The sequence below is a fragment of the Sporisorium graminicola genome, chromosome SGRAM_20, assembly GCF_005498985.1.
Source record: "Sporisorium graminicola strain CBS 10092 chromosome SGRAM_20, whole genome shotgun sequence".
Classification (NCBI taxonomy): Eukaryota; Fungi; Basidiomycota; class Ustilaginomycetes; order Ustilaginales; family Ustilaginaceae; genus Sporisorium; species Sporisorium graminicola.
Window position 1 is genome coordinate 467,943 of NC_043729.1, and position 16,499 is coordinate 484,441.

A 16,499-nucleotide genomic window follows, 5' to 3' on the forward strand; every position below is an offset into this window, starting at 1 on the left:
TCTCAACGAGTGTGAATAAGGATATCGGGATGGGACGGGTGTGGTGCTGCCGCTGCTGCTGCTGCGTCTAGCCGACTTTATAAGCTGGTGGAGACGGAGGAACTAGGTGAAGGACGAAGTTCAGGATGATGGGGTCATGGTGCAGAGCTGGTGGTAGTGAAGCGAAGTGGCCAGTGATTGACGCCTCGAGACGTGCTTGCCAAGCCAAATCGACGGCCGCAAGATCAACAAAGCTCGGTGCGTGCTTGCACGACAAAGACGAGAAGAAGCTGCTCGTCACCGACAAAGAGGAAGACGAACGGGAATGATGGTGGTGAGGTAAAGCTGTAAAGAACAAGGAGGAGGAGCTGCTATGCACCAAGCCAATCAGGAATGGCTAGGCTGAGCAGAAAGCAGAGCGCGCAAGGCAAGAGCGCACTTTCGTGTGGGCGCAGGCAAGGAACGGAACGCATGGGCAAGGCAAAGCGAGCAAAAGGCACGTCGGGCTGCTGCTGCTGGTGCTGCTGCTGCTGAAGCTCAAATTGATGCAGATGCAGATGTCCAGGGTGCAGCAATGCTTGATGATGCACGTCCGACTCTGAGCTCCGACCGATCGCGGGTAGACAACTATCGTCGGAGAGAGCGAGCGCGAGAGGGAAAAGCAACGTGTCGTAGAATGGCCAATGGCCAAACCCCACCCACAAACACTCGCTGCTGAGCCGTCTCTCTGTTGCAGAGCTGCATTGCAACGTCAGCTACACCGTCTCAAGGAAGGCTAGAGAACTGTCTCGGTGGGACCGAAAACGTTTCCGCCTTTCTTTGTCAAAAGCGGGCCGAAGCAAACTCTCGCTTAAGGGAAGGCCAAGCCAAAAGAGTCGAAATAGAGAGAGGATTGTGACCTCAATCTGTTTTGTGTATCTGCATCTGGCTCGGCTACGAATAACCAGCTGAGAGATTCTTTCTTGGGCCGGAGGACCCTGACTCTTTTTCTCTCTCTCAACCGCGTTGCTGCTCCCTTCTCCAGGCTTCCAACCATCGAACATTGCAAACCCAAAGAGGATCAAGCGGTAACGGAAACGATCCCGAGAGTATGTGTGTCATTACTAGCGTGTATCTCGCTTGAAAACGATCTCATTTCGACGCCGCATTGCCCACAGACAGATACAGTAAGCGGCAACGAGTCCACGCGCACCCACCGTCAGGCTCTTGCCGAAGCGAGAGGACCTTGATCCTGCAAAAGTGGCGCAATTCCGTACGTTTGTACTTTTGGTCGTTTCCTCTTGCGACAAATTTCGCCTGACCGAGAAGAGGCCAGCCAAGATCCCGCTTGCGTACTAAACAAGCGAGACGATGAGATACCTTCTCTCTCTCCTTTCTCGTTTTCGTCTCGTTGGCTGTTCGAGCCTTGGCAAGTAAGCAAGCCCCTCGTCGGTGGTTCGCACGCTTGAATGATGAACACGAGGCTGCCAAATGGCGCTTGTGTCAATTGAACCCGTGCGGACTCGGCAAAGGCCCAACGCGTTCAATGTCTCACCTTTGATCATCGGCAATCCGAAACCAGCCAGGGTCCCATTTGTTTTTTCTTTTCTTTTATGTGTATTATCGCAGACTTCTTTGACTTTCTGTGAGGTGGTGGTGCGCTGTGTGTCTACGTGCTCCTGTTCGAGATGGAACGTGGGATGGTGCCGCAAAAGAACGTCGTGATTTGACCGGTAGGTTGGCACCTCCCCTGCTGCGCGGCCATTGCCAATGCACGCACATTGTACATAGGCATGCTGTTGTCGAAATTTCTCTCGGTTCCTGTGGTGCGGCTTTGCATGCTGTTGCACCACCATGCGTTTGTTTCTTGTATCGCAGTCGACCTCTCGTCAGCTGGTTGCGGTGGGCTCATGTCAAGAGAGCTGGCCCCGCTTTGCCCTGTGGTCTCCATTCATGTTGAAACGCCTTCTCGAGCACCGTCCGCAGACCAACGCCGTCACTGTAGTGGACCTCCAACGGCTTCGAATGTTCCATTCAACTCCACCTATATTCTGTCCTTTTCTCTCACATGTGGTTTTCGACAGCCTCGGCAAACGGTCAGAAAAGACGAACGCAGGTCGAGAAAACTCCGATGAGATTTGGTGTGGTGATGTAATTTGTTTGTGGAGAAGACTCTCTTGGCCCAGACCGTCTTTTCTGAAGAGCAGCGTCGATCTCCGTCCGCCACGCGTTGGTTGGCCTTGTTGGCCCGCACGATCTACAGAATATCTTTGGCGATCCTCTTCCATTGTCTATGGTGTTTTGATCTTCTTCCATCGCCCCGTGCCGATCCTTGCCCTTTCCTCGTTTGGCAAAGTATATCGCAATGACGACGTTGACGTATCGCTCCTCGGTCTTGCTATGGGCCCGGAGGTCGGGGTGCTAGCTCGATGCAACGCAACCCGCTCCCACTTTACTCGTCGTGTCATTAGTGAGCGCAGGGGGCCCAGAGAGATGAAGCACACAGAAGCTCTTCGAAGGACTTGCAGTGACAATGCCAAGACAGTGCGACTGTAGGTGCCGTCTGTGCAGCAGATGGTAAGCGCATGAAGCCTGTCAAATCTTATGCACGATAAGCTTCGCCGGCTCAACATCCTGTTGATAGTTGCCGAAAACTCCACCCTGCCAAGGGCCCACTCGCAAATGAAACCCTAATCGCTAAGAAGACTGATGGATGAGGGCGAGTTGGTGGTGGTTTCGTGGCTGTCTATCAGCCAATCTCCAAAAGCGTGCCAGAGTACATTCGGGAAACCCGTGCGGTATCTGACTGCACTGTCCACAAGCTCTACTTGCGTCGACCCTTGCCACCCTTGCCACCCTTGGACGACGACGAGCCTGACTTGGCATTGACCTTGGAGATCTCTTGCGAAGACAGCTTGAGCATACCTCCTTGAAACTTCCCAATGCCCATCCCCAATCCACGCTGGCGTTTCCTGGTGTCTTTCTTGAGGCCCATCTCCGTAGCCGTAGCCTGGTTCGAATACGCCTGCTTCAGCGAAGGATGCCATGTGCCCAGCTCCTTGGCCTTCTCTCTTTCCTTGTCTCTCCTCTCTCCCGCCGCCTTTCGCATGCCCTGCCTGATGGCAGCAGGAGCCTTTGAGAGCTGCTGACGCTTCAGTTCGTTTTCGCCCCATCCTCGTCCGATCGCTTGACCTTTTCGCTGTGTGTCGGAGGCCGAGAGTTCCATGATCCGGGCAATCGTGTCGTTGGAGGATAGATTGGATTTCCCTTTCGATGTGTTGCCTGTGCCTGGTGCAAAGAGTGTTGTCGAGAGCAATTCCGAGAGCAGTCGATCATTGGCCACCAGCTGCTTTTCTTCCTCTTCCTCTGCCGTGGTCAATTTAGTAGCCGCAGCTTGGTCCTCGGTGGCAATCTTGTCGATCTTGGACGACATGAAAGCCTTCCACCCCTTCTTGGCGTCCTTTAGCTCGTCAGCATCGGGACGTGTCTCACCGCCAAAGACGACTGTCTCTACAGTCCTCGATTTAGGCACTTTCTTCTTGCTGTTGCCGAACTGCTTTGAGCTGCTTGCAGCCTCATTCGACGTGGAAGAAGGGTTGGTTTTGGTTCCAAAGAGAACGTCCATTTCGTCTTGCTCTCTTGCTACTAGATCAACCTCTTCTTGCGCTGTAGGAGCTTGCTGCTCGGCGAGCCGTTTGCGTTTCTTGCTCGATAGTCGCTTCTTCTCCGACGACGTTTCCTCTGAATCCATCGCTGTTGAACTACTTGCCGATGGTAGATCAAACGAGGACATGAACGCATTTCCTAATGCTTCGAGTTGAGCCAACTGTTGGGCACGCGATTCATCATCGTCTTGAACATGCTGTCGATTTGTGCCTTGGTCGACCTTCCGCTTGCCAATGGGATCCGCTCTCTTGCTCTTGCTCGAGCTCATAATTGTGGATGAAGCGGTGCTTGCTGGACTTTGATGGTGTGGGAGTCAATCGTTCCAGCAAGAGCAGTGGCATGTTCAAACCAGAAGAAATCTTGTGCAAAGAAAAAGTCAAATTTGATCAAGGGTTTTCCGTATTCCGATAATCATGTGTACTGCCTGTTTGCTGTCACATTTTTCTCCGTCTTGTTTTTGAGGCACTTTTTTTAGCGTGTTTCTCCACTCTTTCCATGTTCAACAGAAGGAAGTGGCACTGACTGAGCAACGTGGCCTTCATCGTCGGCTCTTCCTACCACCTCGACTCAGCATCCACGACGCAACGACATGAGAGCCCAATCAGCGCGGAGTCTGGCATTGTCCACTTTGCGAGTCACGCGCCAATTCTCGACATCCGACACTGCTGCTGGCCTGTCAGCTCGCTTGCGCAAACATCGCCGTAACTCGTCTGCTTCGACGACAACCAAAGGCGTAGCTTCATCATCGTCATCAGCAACGGCGCCAGCAACGTCAGCAAAAAGCACAGTCGAATCAGCGACATCTTCATCCGGTACATCGAATACAGCAGCTGGTCAGCGACTATCGCCCAATCAACGTAAGGCCGCCTTTCGAGCGCTACGACATGTCTCTCGCTCAAATGCTCAGACACCGACACTGCCATCCTCTCCTGCTTCACTCAAGTTTGTCGAGAGCGCAGACAAAGGCAAGGCAAAAGAATCGTCCTATTCGCAACCCGCTTCGACCTCAGCCCACTCTGCCACATTGTTGAGAGAGCTCAACGCACTCGATGATCTGCTAGATTCGCTTCAGAGTCAAGCTTTCTCCATCTCGCAGCGACTCAAGAACCTAGAATTACGGCGAAAGAATGGTCCCTCTGACAAACTCCAAGAGACGTGGGGTCCCGATCGCCTCTCTCCGCCCACCGCTGATGTAGCAGGTGACGCTAAAGAAGCCTGGTCTGCCGCCCCTGGCGAGTCACAACCTTCGTCGTCCAAACATGCAGACAAGCGATTCTCCGACGAGCCCAAGACCAAGCTCGTTCACGGTAACGACTTACTCGCGCAGTCCAATTTGCGCTGGCGAGATGGAAAGGGCAAGACGGTCGGCGGCATCAAGTACAGTGGGCCGTTTGCGGACGAGCAAAAGAAGTGGACGGAATCCGTCACAGGTTGCGTCTCGGCTCAAGGAGTGCCTGTCGACAAGGTGGCACCTCTGCGCGAGATGGAAGTTGCCAAGCTGGCGCATGGACTTGATCGAGTGCTCTTCAATCCAGGCATCTACTGGCTGCGCGATCCTCGTTCGGGCATCTACAACTTTGATCCGCGTATCAAGGATATTCTCGACGTCGATCTGTTCGATTACGCCGCTCTCCCTCCCTACGTCACTTCGAGCAAGGATCCCGAGCTGGCGACACTCACCAAAAAACATCAGAAGAAGTACTGCGGCAGTACATCCTCCATGACATCGCTCTTGAGCCAGTGCTACTTTCTCATCTCGGGCTGGCGCAATCCAGACGTCACCGGCTTCTCGGCGCCCTTTGCCGGTCTACCTAGCGGTTTCAGCGTCGGTGCCAAACTGCCCGCCTCGATTCTCTTGCATTACAAGGACGGCCACTACGCCATCGACGCCGACAAGACCGCCGCGGGTGAAGCCGAGAACAGCAACTACGTGCTCACCTCGCTCGGCAAGAGTATGGAAAAGATGCTCACCGCCACCCCAGAGGAGTACGCAAAGTACATGCGCATCAACTCGTGGAAGCTGACTGAAGAGGAGAAAACCAAACCGGAAGCCTACCATTATGCTTGTACGGATAAGATCATGATGCGTTCGCAGCTCGACTGTCACGACGATCGCTTGCCGCGCAAGACGTTCGACCTCAAGACACGCGCTTCGATCGGTATCCGCCACGACCGCGCCAACTACGTCGAGGGTTCGGGCTATCAAATCCGCCGCGCCACCGGCGTGCTCGAGAGCTTTGAGCGTGAGTACTTTGACATGATCCGAGCCGCTTTTCTCAAGTACAACTTCCAAGCTAGGATCGGTCACATGGATGGCATCTTTGTGGCGTATCACACGACTAGCACCATCTTTGGGTTCCAGTATATCTCCGTAGAGGAGATGAACGAGAGGCTGTTCGGCAGCCAGGAGATGGCGGATCAGGCGTTCAAGCTGAGTCTGGGGTTGATGGAAAAGGTGCTCGATGCCGCGACGAGCATGTTCGAGGGGCAGACGTTGAAGATTACCGTCGAGACCAAGGAGAAGAGCGAGGCGGGCATGACGGTGTACGTCGAACCTGCTCATTCACCATCGCAGCCGAAAGAAGGTGTTGAGCCTACCGCGAACAGCGAGGCCGGCAGCTCGCGCAGCATTGCCCAGCTAGACATCACTGTCGACCGCTACCTCGACGGCGGGCTCATGCTGGGCCCTGTCGACTTCTCCCACCTGCCCGGGCGACGCATTGACCCCTTTTCAGACGACGAGATCGAACGACGCATGCGCTCCTCACTCCCCGCGGTACGCTGGGAAATCGACTACTCGATCTCCCCGCGTCCGGACCTAACCGAATCCAAGATCCGCACCCACCTCGATGCAGTGCGCGCCAAACAGGCCAGCCTCAACTCGCTCATCTTGCCCAATGTCGAAGCGCTTAACGAGCGCGAACGCTATCGAACCGACGAGTTGGCCAAAAACCCGGAAGCGTTGGCGCGGTTTTTGGAGGAACGCAAGACGGGCGTGGCCGCGGGTATGCCTCTCGCACCGGGCCAGGTGTCGGCTGCTCAAGCTACGACTGAGGGGGTCGCAAAAGAAGCTCCGCTGCCGGAGGATGTTTTGGACCCAACATCGGCGTCGAGCCCGCGTAGGAAACAGGCTGAATCGCGCTTTATACGGCTGCGCAACGCCCGCACGCTGCGAATGCGCGAACTGGCCAAACTCGGTGCCAAGGACGCGAAAGACAGCAATAGGGACGATAAGCTCATTCTCTACCAGCCTAGATCCTAAAACCACGCACAGATGTCGCCTACTTCACCCATCTGCACATCGCGCGACCTTGCACAACTCCGCATCTAACTTACCCTCATTTATATGCACACAATGCAAACCATACACTCAAAGGAAGTTGTGTCAAATGCTCGAGAGTGTTTAGTATTGGTTGGTGTGTGTGTTTTGGCGCAAACGCGAACGCTTCTGGCCTTTGTATGAGTTACAAAATGCCTTTCTCCGGGGGAAGAAAGGATTTGGGGGAGGAAAGAGGGGGGCGCGCTGTGTGTTGAAACGCCTTTTTGGGTCTGGTCGAAATAGGAAAGGGGGTAGGTCGAAAGGCACAACTACGGATCAGATGCAAGACGACTGGGAAAAGATGCGAGTGGGAAAAGAAAAGCGAGAGGGTCTCCAAGCGAGAAGCTCGAGAAAGGGCAAAGAGAAGCATGCGAGGAAGAAACGCAAGATGCAAGAACACCAGGCATACGAGAAAACGAGATCAAAGGACCAATCGGCATCAACCAGACCCAAGCCTTTCCGACTGTTCCCCTTCCGTCTTCTCGATAGCGTGCTGATAATTCCCAACTTCTAGCTATAAAAGAACTCTTCCTGTTATGCTTCTCGAGGTGGGTATGCTGCTGCTGTTAGCCGGGTGGGCGACCAACTTAGAACTTGAGAGCGTGGGGCTTCTCGCCCTTGGAGAGCGAGAAGGTGGCAGCGAGGTACTTGGCCATGGTGGGGCCGGCCTTCTTGACGGCGGCGATCACGGCCTTGTCGAGAGCCTTCTGGTCGGCGACCTTGGACTCGGGGTGAGCCTGCTTGTTGGCGGGGTCGGCGAAGAAGCTGGCCTCGGCCTTGACCTTGGCAGACTTGTCTTTGGCGAAGTAGACATCGTTGATCTTGTCGTCAACCTTGACGTCCGAGATGTCGATCTTGGTCGAGGTGGCGATAACGTAGGCCTGGTTGACACGTCGGATGGGGACGCCGTTGACCTTGAAGGGGCCGGTGACGAGCAGGAGACCCGAGTCGAGCTGCTTCAGGAACACAACACGCTTGCCACGGAAGCGGCCAGCGAGCAGAATGAGCACGGAACCGGGGGCGATGTTCGACTTGAGCTTGGTCTGCTTGTTGACCTTGCGGTTAGCCTTGGGCACACGGGTCTCCTCGGCAGGGTAGAAGCGGGGAGCCTTCTGGGTGGGCACGAGGCGCTTGCCACCGTTCTTGGCACCCTTGACGTCGACCTCCTTGTGAGCGGCGGTCTCCTCCTGCTTCTTGGGGGCACCCTGGCGCTGGGTGTACTTGTAGCCACCCTTCTTCTGGAAGGCCTTGGTGCGGCCGAGGCGAGCCACGTTGGGGGCGATCTGGCTGTTTCGGGCCATTTTGTCGGAATATATGCTGGGGAGGTGGTGGGAAAGGAAGAATGTGGAAAGTGGAACAACGTCAGCGGACTGTCTTTTCGGTGTTTACAATTCAAGCGATAATCAGGCAGAGCATCTTCTCTTCTCCTCCATCCTATGAGGGCAATGGGTTTCGTTATGCGATGCTGGGAGTCGGGTCGTGCTGCTGTGGCTTTTGGCATCTGAAAGATACTCGATTCTTGCTGGCAGGCGATGCGGTATTGATGTCTGTTCGCCCAAACAACGCTCCATTTGCTCCATTTGATGATGACACCACTTGTACTGTCTAGCCAAGACCTGGTCACTGTGTAGCAGACACTGCAACGCCTCGGCTGCAGTATGCTGTGGGTGCGTAGGTCGGTAGGTCCTGTCGTTGAAAGCGGCGATAATGTCCGTTCCAGACGCTAGACTGCATCGTAGTATGCGTAGCAGCCCTTCTGTTAACCACTCTAGTAGACGTATGCGATGCTGTCATACGATAGTAATCCTATGCCTGTCGCCAAGTTGCTGCCACCAATACTTCGGATGACGTCTGCGACGCCTAGCATGCCATGTTGGTATCCAAGGTCTCTGTGATACCGGTATCGTTGCCCGTGCTTACGATCGTCCCTACTCGTTGTCGTCATCCACCTCCATCCAGCGGACCAATGATGTTTTACGATGCTGCTGCCGTTGTTCTGTGTGCGGGCTGCGGGATGCGGATCTTACCCCGTGTGCGGTCTTTACGTGGTGGCTGATGTGTCGACGAAAGGATAGAAGAGAAGATGTGCTGTCGATATCGCCGTGTCGATCAGGACTTACCTTTTCTTGATGGCTTGGAGGAAGGGAAACAGTGATGAGCAGCCAAACCTCGAATGTCAACGACTCTCTCGCTCACTTGGGAGTATGCTTGGCTTGCCTGGGTGAGACTGGCTCCCTGAGGCTCCATCCGACTTGGTGCTTTGCAGCTTGGTCGATCGGCTGGCTGGCAGGGCGGCTCCGATACGCTCGCTCTCTCTACATTGTGGGTTGAGTGGAGATTTTCTATTTTCTCGGCCTACGCAGTCTGTCCATATCTAGCAACTCGAGAATCGCAAATTTTACAATTTCACGAACACGTGACAAGCTAGTCAAAGCTCGGCCGAAGCAACAAAATATTTTCTTAGATCGTAATCGAAATTGTGTTCCCTCATCTGATCTTCATCGGGCGCTTATTTTGTGGAGTTGTGCAGGCAATTAGAGTCTCACATCGATTTTTTTGTTCTATTTCAAGGCTGTTTGGTGTGTTAAGAATCTTGCAAATCAATTCGACTTGGAGAACGAATCCTTCGCCTGTTTACACCGTTGTTTGATTTCTTCTGCCACTTTCACTTACACCATTGCCAGACGCTTGCAATGTGAACTTGTCCAGAAGGTGTGCTGGCCACATCCAGGCCAAGCAAGAGATCCCACGGGTCCGTGCTGCCCGTGTGCCTTTGCATGAGAGCTGTCGAAGATGCAGAACAGTTCCAAATTTGAGTCCTGTCGGGCCGAACGTGCGGGGGAAACAGTCGGAAATCGAAGCAGCACCTGCTTTCCCGGAAGCCCCGACGTCCTTGCATCTCCGACTTTGCCAATTTTCAACGCCTGGTTGGGGAAATGCATGGGATTGCCGACGAAGCGAGCTTGGCCTCTCTGCTTCTGCATTTCGATCTGCACTGATCTCGGTTATCAGTGCGAGATCAGTAAGAACATTCTCGGGGCTTTGTGCTGGCGAAGAGGCAGCGTCATAGAGAAAGTAAGAGGTGGCGGGTTGAATTTGCATGTTTCCCACGAGAGCAAGACCATTCACCGTCGTGCACTGACCATCGCTGTCGTCCGTTGCCCGTTGCCCGTTGCCCTTCGCTGTCCAAACCACTCGACTGCCTTGTTCTTCCTCCTTTGGTGGTAGAACCAGAACGGCCTTGTTGTATGGCCTATTTGGCTAAGAAGAACAGCGTTGAGAGCTGCAGACCGCGATCGGGCGGCTAGCTTGACTGGTGAATGTGAGCTTTCTTCTTCACCATTTTTCAGGCTTGAGCTTGCCCTGCTGCCGATGCCGAAAACGTGAGAAGGAAGACTGGCAAGATCACAATCAGCACATACATCTCGCGGATCTTTCCGCTTGACTAGTATAGCATGAACCTCCTACCCGACATGGATTTCAACTCGATGCTCGCCAGAGAAGAAAGTTTAGAGCAAAAGAGTGAACCCTGATCTTGCTCCCAGCTTTTTAATTTATTTTTTAATTTTTAAAAAAAAGGGTTGATGCGTATCCACGTTTCTTCTGACGCCTGTCACTTTCCTCGTGAAGGAAAAGATCGATTTCGGTCGGTGGCTTCCGACTTCTGCTTTCGGCCATCCCGCTTGGAAAAGCTTTGCGCTGGCCTCAAAGTTGACTCGACGGGAAAAGGCATAGTCGGCATGCTTCGGTTCTTCATAGCAGTTGGACTGTGCGTAAAGTCAGAGCGAGGGTGAAGGGTCAAGAGAGGCAGAACGAGGCGGGCGGCGGTGGTGTTTCGTGGGTAACTATCGCCTCGCTCGGCATCTTGCGCGCATACGTGGGCTTTGGTCTGTTCTCCCTGGCTCACCTTTTCGCTTTCCCTCCAGTTACAGTCTGTCTCAGATTCACTGCCAATTCGATGATTAGTTACGAGCACGAAGGGTGTGCGAACAGAGGGCTGCAATCGCGGTGACCGCGCATAATGGGGGCCGAGAAATGCACCGACGCCATCTCTGTGTTTGTGGGTTTTGAGGGGAGTCGAGGAAGAAGGCATGGCCTGTGCTTGGCTTTGCAAAGCGTACGCTCCGTGTGACTCGCCAGAGAATGCCCCTCTTAGGAAGTCCCATCCTTGACTAACGTTCAGTTGAGAATTGTTCTTGATCTCCTCTTGCAGATGAAACGCGCTACACAAAATGAAGCTCGCCCCAAATGAGCTCTTGCCAAACAAGTGGCGAGACGCTCTTCTGGTTTCAGCCAACCCTGGACTGAGACGCTCTGTCAGCGTGTGTGAGTTCTATTGTGATCTCCCGTCTGGCGTCGAATGCGAACGAGGTACCCTCTGCGCTCCAGCTCCTGCCTGGCCCAGGTTGAGAGCGAATGCCGTCCGTGCACGTTCGTGCGTGCTCCCCTTCCCACGTGGAGCGTATATAAACCCACAACGCTGTCCGATATCCTTGCCACTCCCTCCCTCCTCTTCTCTCAACGTTTCCCATTCACTTTCCCAATCGTACAACCTCTTCCAAGAATGACGCCTCCTACTGCCTCTTTTGTCAACCCCGCCAGCGCTGCTACGGGCGGCCCTCAACTGGGTTCCTTCAAGCCCAGCAAGGGCAGCTTCCTCCCTTCCTCTACCGCTACCGCCACTCCCAAGTACGAACAGTATGTTCCTATCAAGACGGGCCAGGAGCCGATCGAGGACTTCACTGGCAACTACCGATTTGCCGAGATCAAGGAGTCGCACACTTCGCGCGCCATGACTTCGCGCTACATGGCCGACATGATGGACGCCGCTGTTTCGGACGTCGTCGTCATTGGCGCGGGCTCTGCCGGACTCACGTGCGCCTACACGTTGGCTAAGCAGCGTCCCGATCTGCGCATCACCATTTTGGAGGCCAGCGTGGCTCCCGGTGGCGGTGCCTGGCTGGGTGGCCAGTTGATGAGCGGCATGGTGATCCGCAAGCCGGCACACAACCTGCTCGTTGAGATCGGCGTTCCTTTCGATGATGAAGGAAGCTACGTCGTCGTCAAGCACGCTGCTCTGTTCACGTCGACCCTTATGGCCAAGCTGCTCGCGATGGATAACGTGAAGCTCTTCAACGCCACGTGCTGCGAGGACTTGATCATCAAGAAGGACCATTCGGGCGCTCAGAGGGTTAATGGCGTCGTCACCAACTGGACCCTTGTCACCATGGCGCATGGCCTACAGTCCTGCATGGACCCTCAGAGTAAGTTTCATCTGTTTCAAGGTCTTGAATGAGAAAGAGAGAAGTTACTGACCACAGCTATGTCCTCTCCAATTTTGTTTCGTGCGTCGCTAGCCATCACTGCACCCGTCGTCATCGGCGCCTGTGGTCACGATGGCCCCTTTGGCGCCTTCAGCGTCAAGCGCCTCAGCTCCGCCGGCCTCATCAAGCTCGGCGACATGCGTCCTATGGACATGAACAAGTCCGAAGGTCAGTCTCCGCCTCCCCCTACTGCAGAACCACCACAACCGCATCTTGACGCCACTTTTTTGTTCCCCATTTTTATCATTCAATTTTTTTTTCGCATAAACAGGCCTCATCGTCAATAATACGCGCGAAGTCTTCCCCGGCCTCATCGTCAGCGGCATGGAGCTCTCTGAACACGACGGTCACCCCCGCATGGGCGCTTCCTTCGGCGGAATGATTGGCTCCGGCCAGAAAGCCGCCTATGAAGCGATCAAGCTCTACGACAGCCTCGAAGTCGAAGACGGCGAAGTCGTCGGTCTCAAGCACTGAATGGAGCCGTTCGCCCCCCACCTTCAAGCCTCTTATGTTCGTTGAAAGTCAATGATGTGCTCTTCTCAATCAAAATGACCCAGTTCGACTTCAAGCTCTGCGAGTGTGTGTCCGACCAATGGATGATTGATTGTTTGATTGTCAGATTGATTGTGGTGGATGCTTTTGACAGTGAAGAAATGCAGAGTCTAAGTGTGTGCGTGAACAAGATCATTTGTGGGATCTTGTGATGTGAGGACTGAAAAGGTGGAGCACCGTGTCTAACCGCCTCTAGACTTGGTGATGAAAGCCTCTAGGTACTTCTTGAATGGCTTCGCTTCGAGCGTCTTGAGGTTCTGTGCGAAATCCTGAGCCAGTTCAGGCGGACAGTTAATACCCGGCAAGTAGACCTGCAGCAAATAGTTGATCATCTCGTCTCCCCTCTTGCTGTAAATCGTCTTGGCCAGCGTAGCGATCTCTCCCAAGACAATCTGAGCTTGAGCGTCTCTAAAGTCGAAACTTTCCTTTGCCGGTGCTTCAAAAATCAGCCCAATGAGCGTTTCGTAGATAAACCTCTCGAAGCCGGGCAAGGCGGTGGACGAGGCACCGTTGGCGGCAGTCGAACCGGCCCACGAGCCAACCAAGCGGTGCAAGATCGAAAAGGCAGTGCGCTGACAAGCGGCGTCGGAGTTGGTCGAGTAGAACACAACGCTCTGCAGCAACGTCTCCAACTGCGCTGCGTTCTTGTCCGATACAAACACGCCCTCCATGCCCGAATGCACCATTGAAGACAGCAGGTTCATGTACGCCTTCTGCAGTTCCGACTTTTGCACCGCATCGTCTGTGCCTGTAATGCCCTGGTTGAGGAAGTAGAAGATGCGCTCCACGAGGATGAGGAAGAGTTGGTCGACTATCGCTCTGACGTCATCCTTGTACTTGTTCACCACCAGTGACAAAAAGTTGACAAAGTCCACCAGCTCCTGCGACGTCACTTCGCTCAACAGCGCATCAATGAGACCAGGAATGTAAGGCAGCACAGCCTTGCCGCATGTTGAAACCATTCGAGCAAACGCGCCACGCGCAGCCTCCCGCACCACAGAAAACTGGTTCATCGAGCTGATGCTCACCAGCACTTGCTCCGTGATGCTCTTGAACACGCTGACCCACTGCGGCTCGACTTGGGAGCTGTTCGGGTTGAGGTCTGGGAAGCCCTTGGAAAGGCTGCTGAGCGCGAGCATAAGGTGATGCACCTGAAGCACCGAGGTGAGGTCGGACGGGTTGCGTTGAAACGTCTGCACTGCTTGGCGCATCTGCTCGCTAAGCGGTTCCGATATGGCCTTCAGCAGCACCACCTGGTCGTTCGGAGCATTGTTGAGCAGCGACACCAAGATGCCGCTCGTCTCAAACAGGTACAACTGACTGTCAAAATAGCCTGCTGACGCCGTCGCTTTGGCCAGCGGATCCTCGTCTGGTGCCACCTCGGGGAGCTCGGCGCGAACAACCAAGATATCCTGCAAGCCTTGCAGCAGCCGTTGCACATAGTCGAGCGGCACGGCGGCGACAGCGCGCAGGTCCCGCACAAAGCGATACAGCAGGTAGTTGACACGCTTGCGCACGCCGAGCTTTTCGTGATGGACGCCGCGCCAGTCTAGGAAGGCAGGCAACGCGTCGGAAACGCAACCGCTTCGCGCGGCGAAGAAGTTGGAGTATCGCACCAAGCATTCGAAGAATTGCAGTTGCACGGCAGGATGGGGGAACGACGAGACGTTGGACTGGACCAGCTTCTGCACCATCTCGCCCAGGTTGCTGAGTGGAAGAGCTGCCAGTGCCTCATTTCCGAGCTTAGGAGCTCGTCCTTTGGAGCCAGCTTCGGGGCTCTGAACGAACATGGCGGGCGAGAGACCCACTTTGGGCGCTGCGGTGGCTGTGGTCATGACATCGCCGTAAAAGTGAATGACGTACAGCGCGAGTTCGATCTGTTGCCATGAGAGCTGTGCGCCCGAGCCTGCAGCGCTTGCTTCGAACGAGGTAAACGTCGACAGAACGAGCTGCGCGACGCTGGTGGAAAAGAGATTGTCGTCGATGGCAGCAATCGCACCGACAATGGTCTGCAGGTTTCTTCGCATCTCCAAGAACTTGGCGTCATCCTCGTCCTCTTCCTCGTCGTCATCGTCGGCGGCTCCGAAACTGCTGGCGGGCCACTCGGCCTCGTCGTCAAACTTCATCTTCTGAAGCGCAACGCCAATCAAGTTGGAGAGAAAATCGGCTCGTGCGCCGGTGAGCTCTGCGCCTCGTCGACGGGCCTTCTTGTAGATGACCAATATCATGTTGATGCCCGAGAACATCTGTTCCGAGGCGTCGTCGTATTCGTCTGACAAGAAGGCAAGGACGAGGGGCAAGATTGAGTTGAGAAGCGACTCTGCCGCTGCTTTGGTAGTCTCTTCGGCAGCGCCTTCTTCGAGGATTTTGCACATTTCGAGCACGAGACCGTTGGTCAAACGAGCGAGGTGCTCTCGGAATTCAATGTTGGAGTCGCTCGTGTCGTTGTGACCGTTCTGGGCTGATGAACCAGTGCGCGTCCGTGATTCGAGTGGCGTGATGACTTCTGGCAGGTTGAGAGCCTGTGCAAGAGAGAGCTTGTCGGCTGGTTTCATGCCTTTGCTGACAATGCCATGCAATGCATCAGCAGCGGCTGTACGGATCTTTGGGATGGGGTGATGCAAGACGTTGAAAAGCAGTGGAACAGTGTGGTTGGTGACAACGAGGTTGATGTCGATCCAGGAGACATAGTCCTCGACAATCTTGGTGGCGGCTGCGGTGAGATCGACTGCGTTTGCAAACGACATGCTACGGACGCCGGCCGAGGTGTTGGGATCGCGAGCATTTTCGCCAAGGTTGACGCGGCCGAAGCCCTCTTCTACGACGCGCCAGACGGAGTCGGCAATGTTGGAAGCGTGGTTGGCACGAATCTCGTCGCGGATAACGGCGTCTCTCTGCAAGCGCTCTTTGGATCGGACGGCTCTCAATGTGACGTCGGAGCCGAGGGTGACCGAGAGATCGTGCAAGACGCGCAAGACGAGGTCGGTGGTGAGCGGATTGAGAGGAAGCTGCGAAGTGGAGGGCTGTGATGGCGAGGCGGCGGGATGGGCACGAATGGTGGAGAGCAGCGTGGGCAGGAGGGTGTAGGGTGGCGGCAAGTTGTAGGTCTGGAGGAGCAAGACGGCGAGGACCTGGGCGAACTTGTTTTTAATATAGGGCACGGCACCATCGCCCGAGCCGGCAACATACTCGTTCTGAATGTACTCCACGGCCGACTGCTGGAGCGAGGCTACAGCGGAGGCAGGATCGGTCGAGAGGCTGATGCGGTTGCTGAGAAAGTCGTCGACGAGCATGAGACCAAACATGCGGGCGTTCTGGCTATACTTGGGACCATTGCCCTGTGCATTGCGTGCTGACCACACCGACCATCCTACGCTCCAGCTTTCGTGGGTGATGGTTTTGAGATGCTCGAGGAACTGGAGCGCCTGGGAGGTGACGTCGGGCCCCGCGTTGGCGAGAGGATTGGAGGCAATCTCCACGGCTTGGATGAGTTGCTCCTCCATGGTTGTGGATGAGTGTACGCTTTGTAGCTACAGACGCCTAGCACAAGCGAGCCGGGGTGCTTTTATTGATCCGCAGGCGCACGTCAGACGCACTGTGGAGTATCGTCGGGAGGAGATGGGCGAGGATATGATTAAAGGCTATGCCGACATGGGAGCGACTTTGGATCTGCTGATGCT

The 16,499-nt window shown here is 54.8% G+C and overlaps 5 protein-coding genes across 5 annotated transcripts; 2 read left to right on the forward strand and 3 right to left on the reverse strand.

Annotated features, from left to right (window-relative positions):
- Window positions 1-2,782: 2,782 nt before the first annotated feature.
- EX895_003347 (uncharacterized protein) lies at window positions 2,783-3,892 on the reverse strand (the record flags this gene model as incomplete). Its single annotated transcript, XM_029883945.1, has 1 exon — window positions 2,783-3,892. One exon carries the CDS (start codon window positions 3,890-3,892, stop codon window positions 2,783-2,785), a length of 1,110 nt encoding a protein of 369 aa, XP_029739751.1.
- A 321-nt stretch (window positions 3,893-4,213) lies between these two features.
- Window positions 4,214-6,886, forward strand: EX895_003348 (uncharacterized protein; the record flags this gene model as incomplete). Its single annotated transcript, XM_029883946.1, has 1 exon — window positions 4,214-6,886. One exon carries the CDS (start codon window positions 4,214-4,216, stop codon window positions 6,884-6,886), a length of 2,673 nt encoding a protein of 890 aa, XP_029739752.1.
- A 644-nt stretch (window positions 6,887-7,530) lies between these two features.
- Window positions 7,531-8,244, reverse strand: EX895_003349 (uncharacterized protein; the record flags this gene model as incomplete). The annotated part of the gene is made up of 1 exon (XM_029883947.1): window positions 7,531-8,244. One exon carries the CDS (start codon window positions 8,242-8,244, stop codon window positions 7,531-7,533), a length of 714 nt encoding a protein of 237 aa, XP_029739753.1.
- A 3,263-nt stretch (window positions 8,245-11,507) lies between these two features.
- Window positions 11,508-12,741, forward strand: EX895_003350 (uncharacterized protein; the record flags this gene model as incomplete). Its single annotated transcript, XM_029883948.1, has 3 exons — window positions 11,508-12,207; window positions 12,301-12,435; window positions 12,539-12,741. 3 exons carry the CDS (start codon window positions 11,508-11,510, stop codon window positions 12,739-12,741), a joined length of 1,038 nt encoding a protein of 345 aa, XP_029739754.1.
- A 260-nt stretch (window positions 12,742-13,001) lies between these two features.
- EX895_003351 (uncharacterized protein) lies at window positions 13,002-16,322 on the reverse strand (the record flags this gene model as incomplete). Its single annotated transcript, XM_029883949.1, has 1 exon — window positions 13,002-16,322. One exon carries the CDS (start codon window positions 16,320-16,322, stop codon window positions 13,002-13,004), a length of 3,321 nt encoding a protein of 1,106 aa, XP_029739755.1.
- Between the last annotated feature and the right edge of the window lie 177 nt (window positions 16,323-16,499).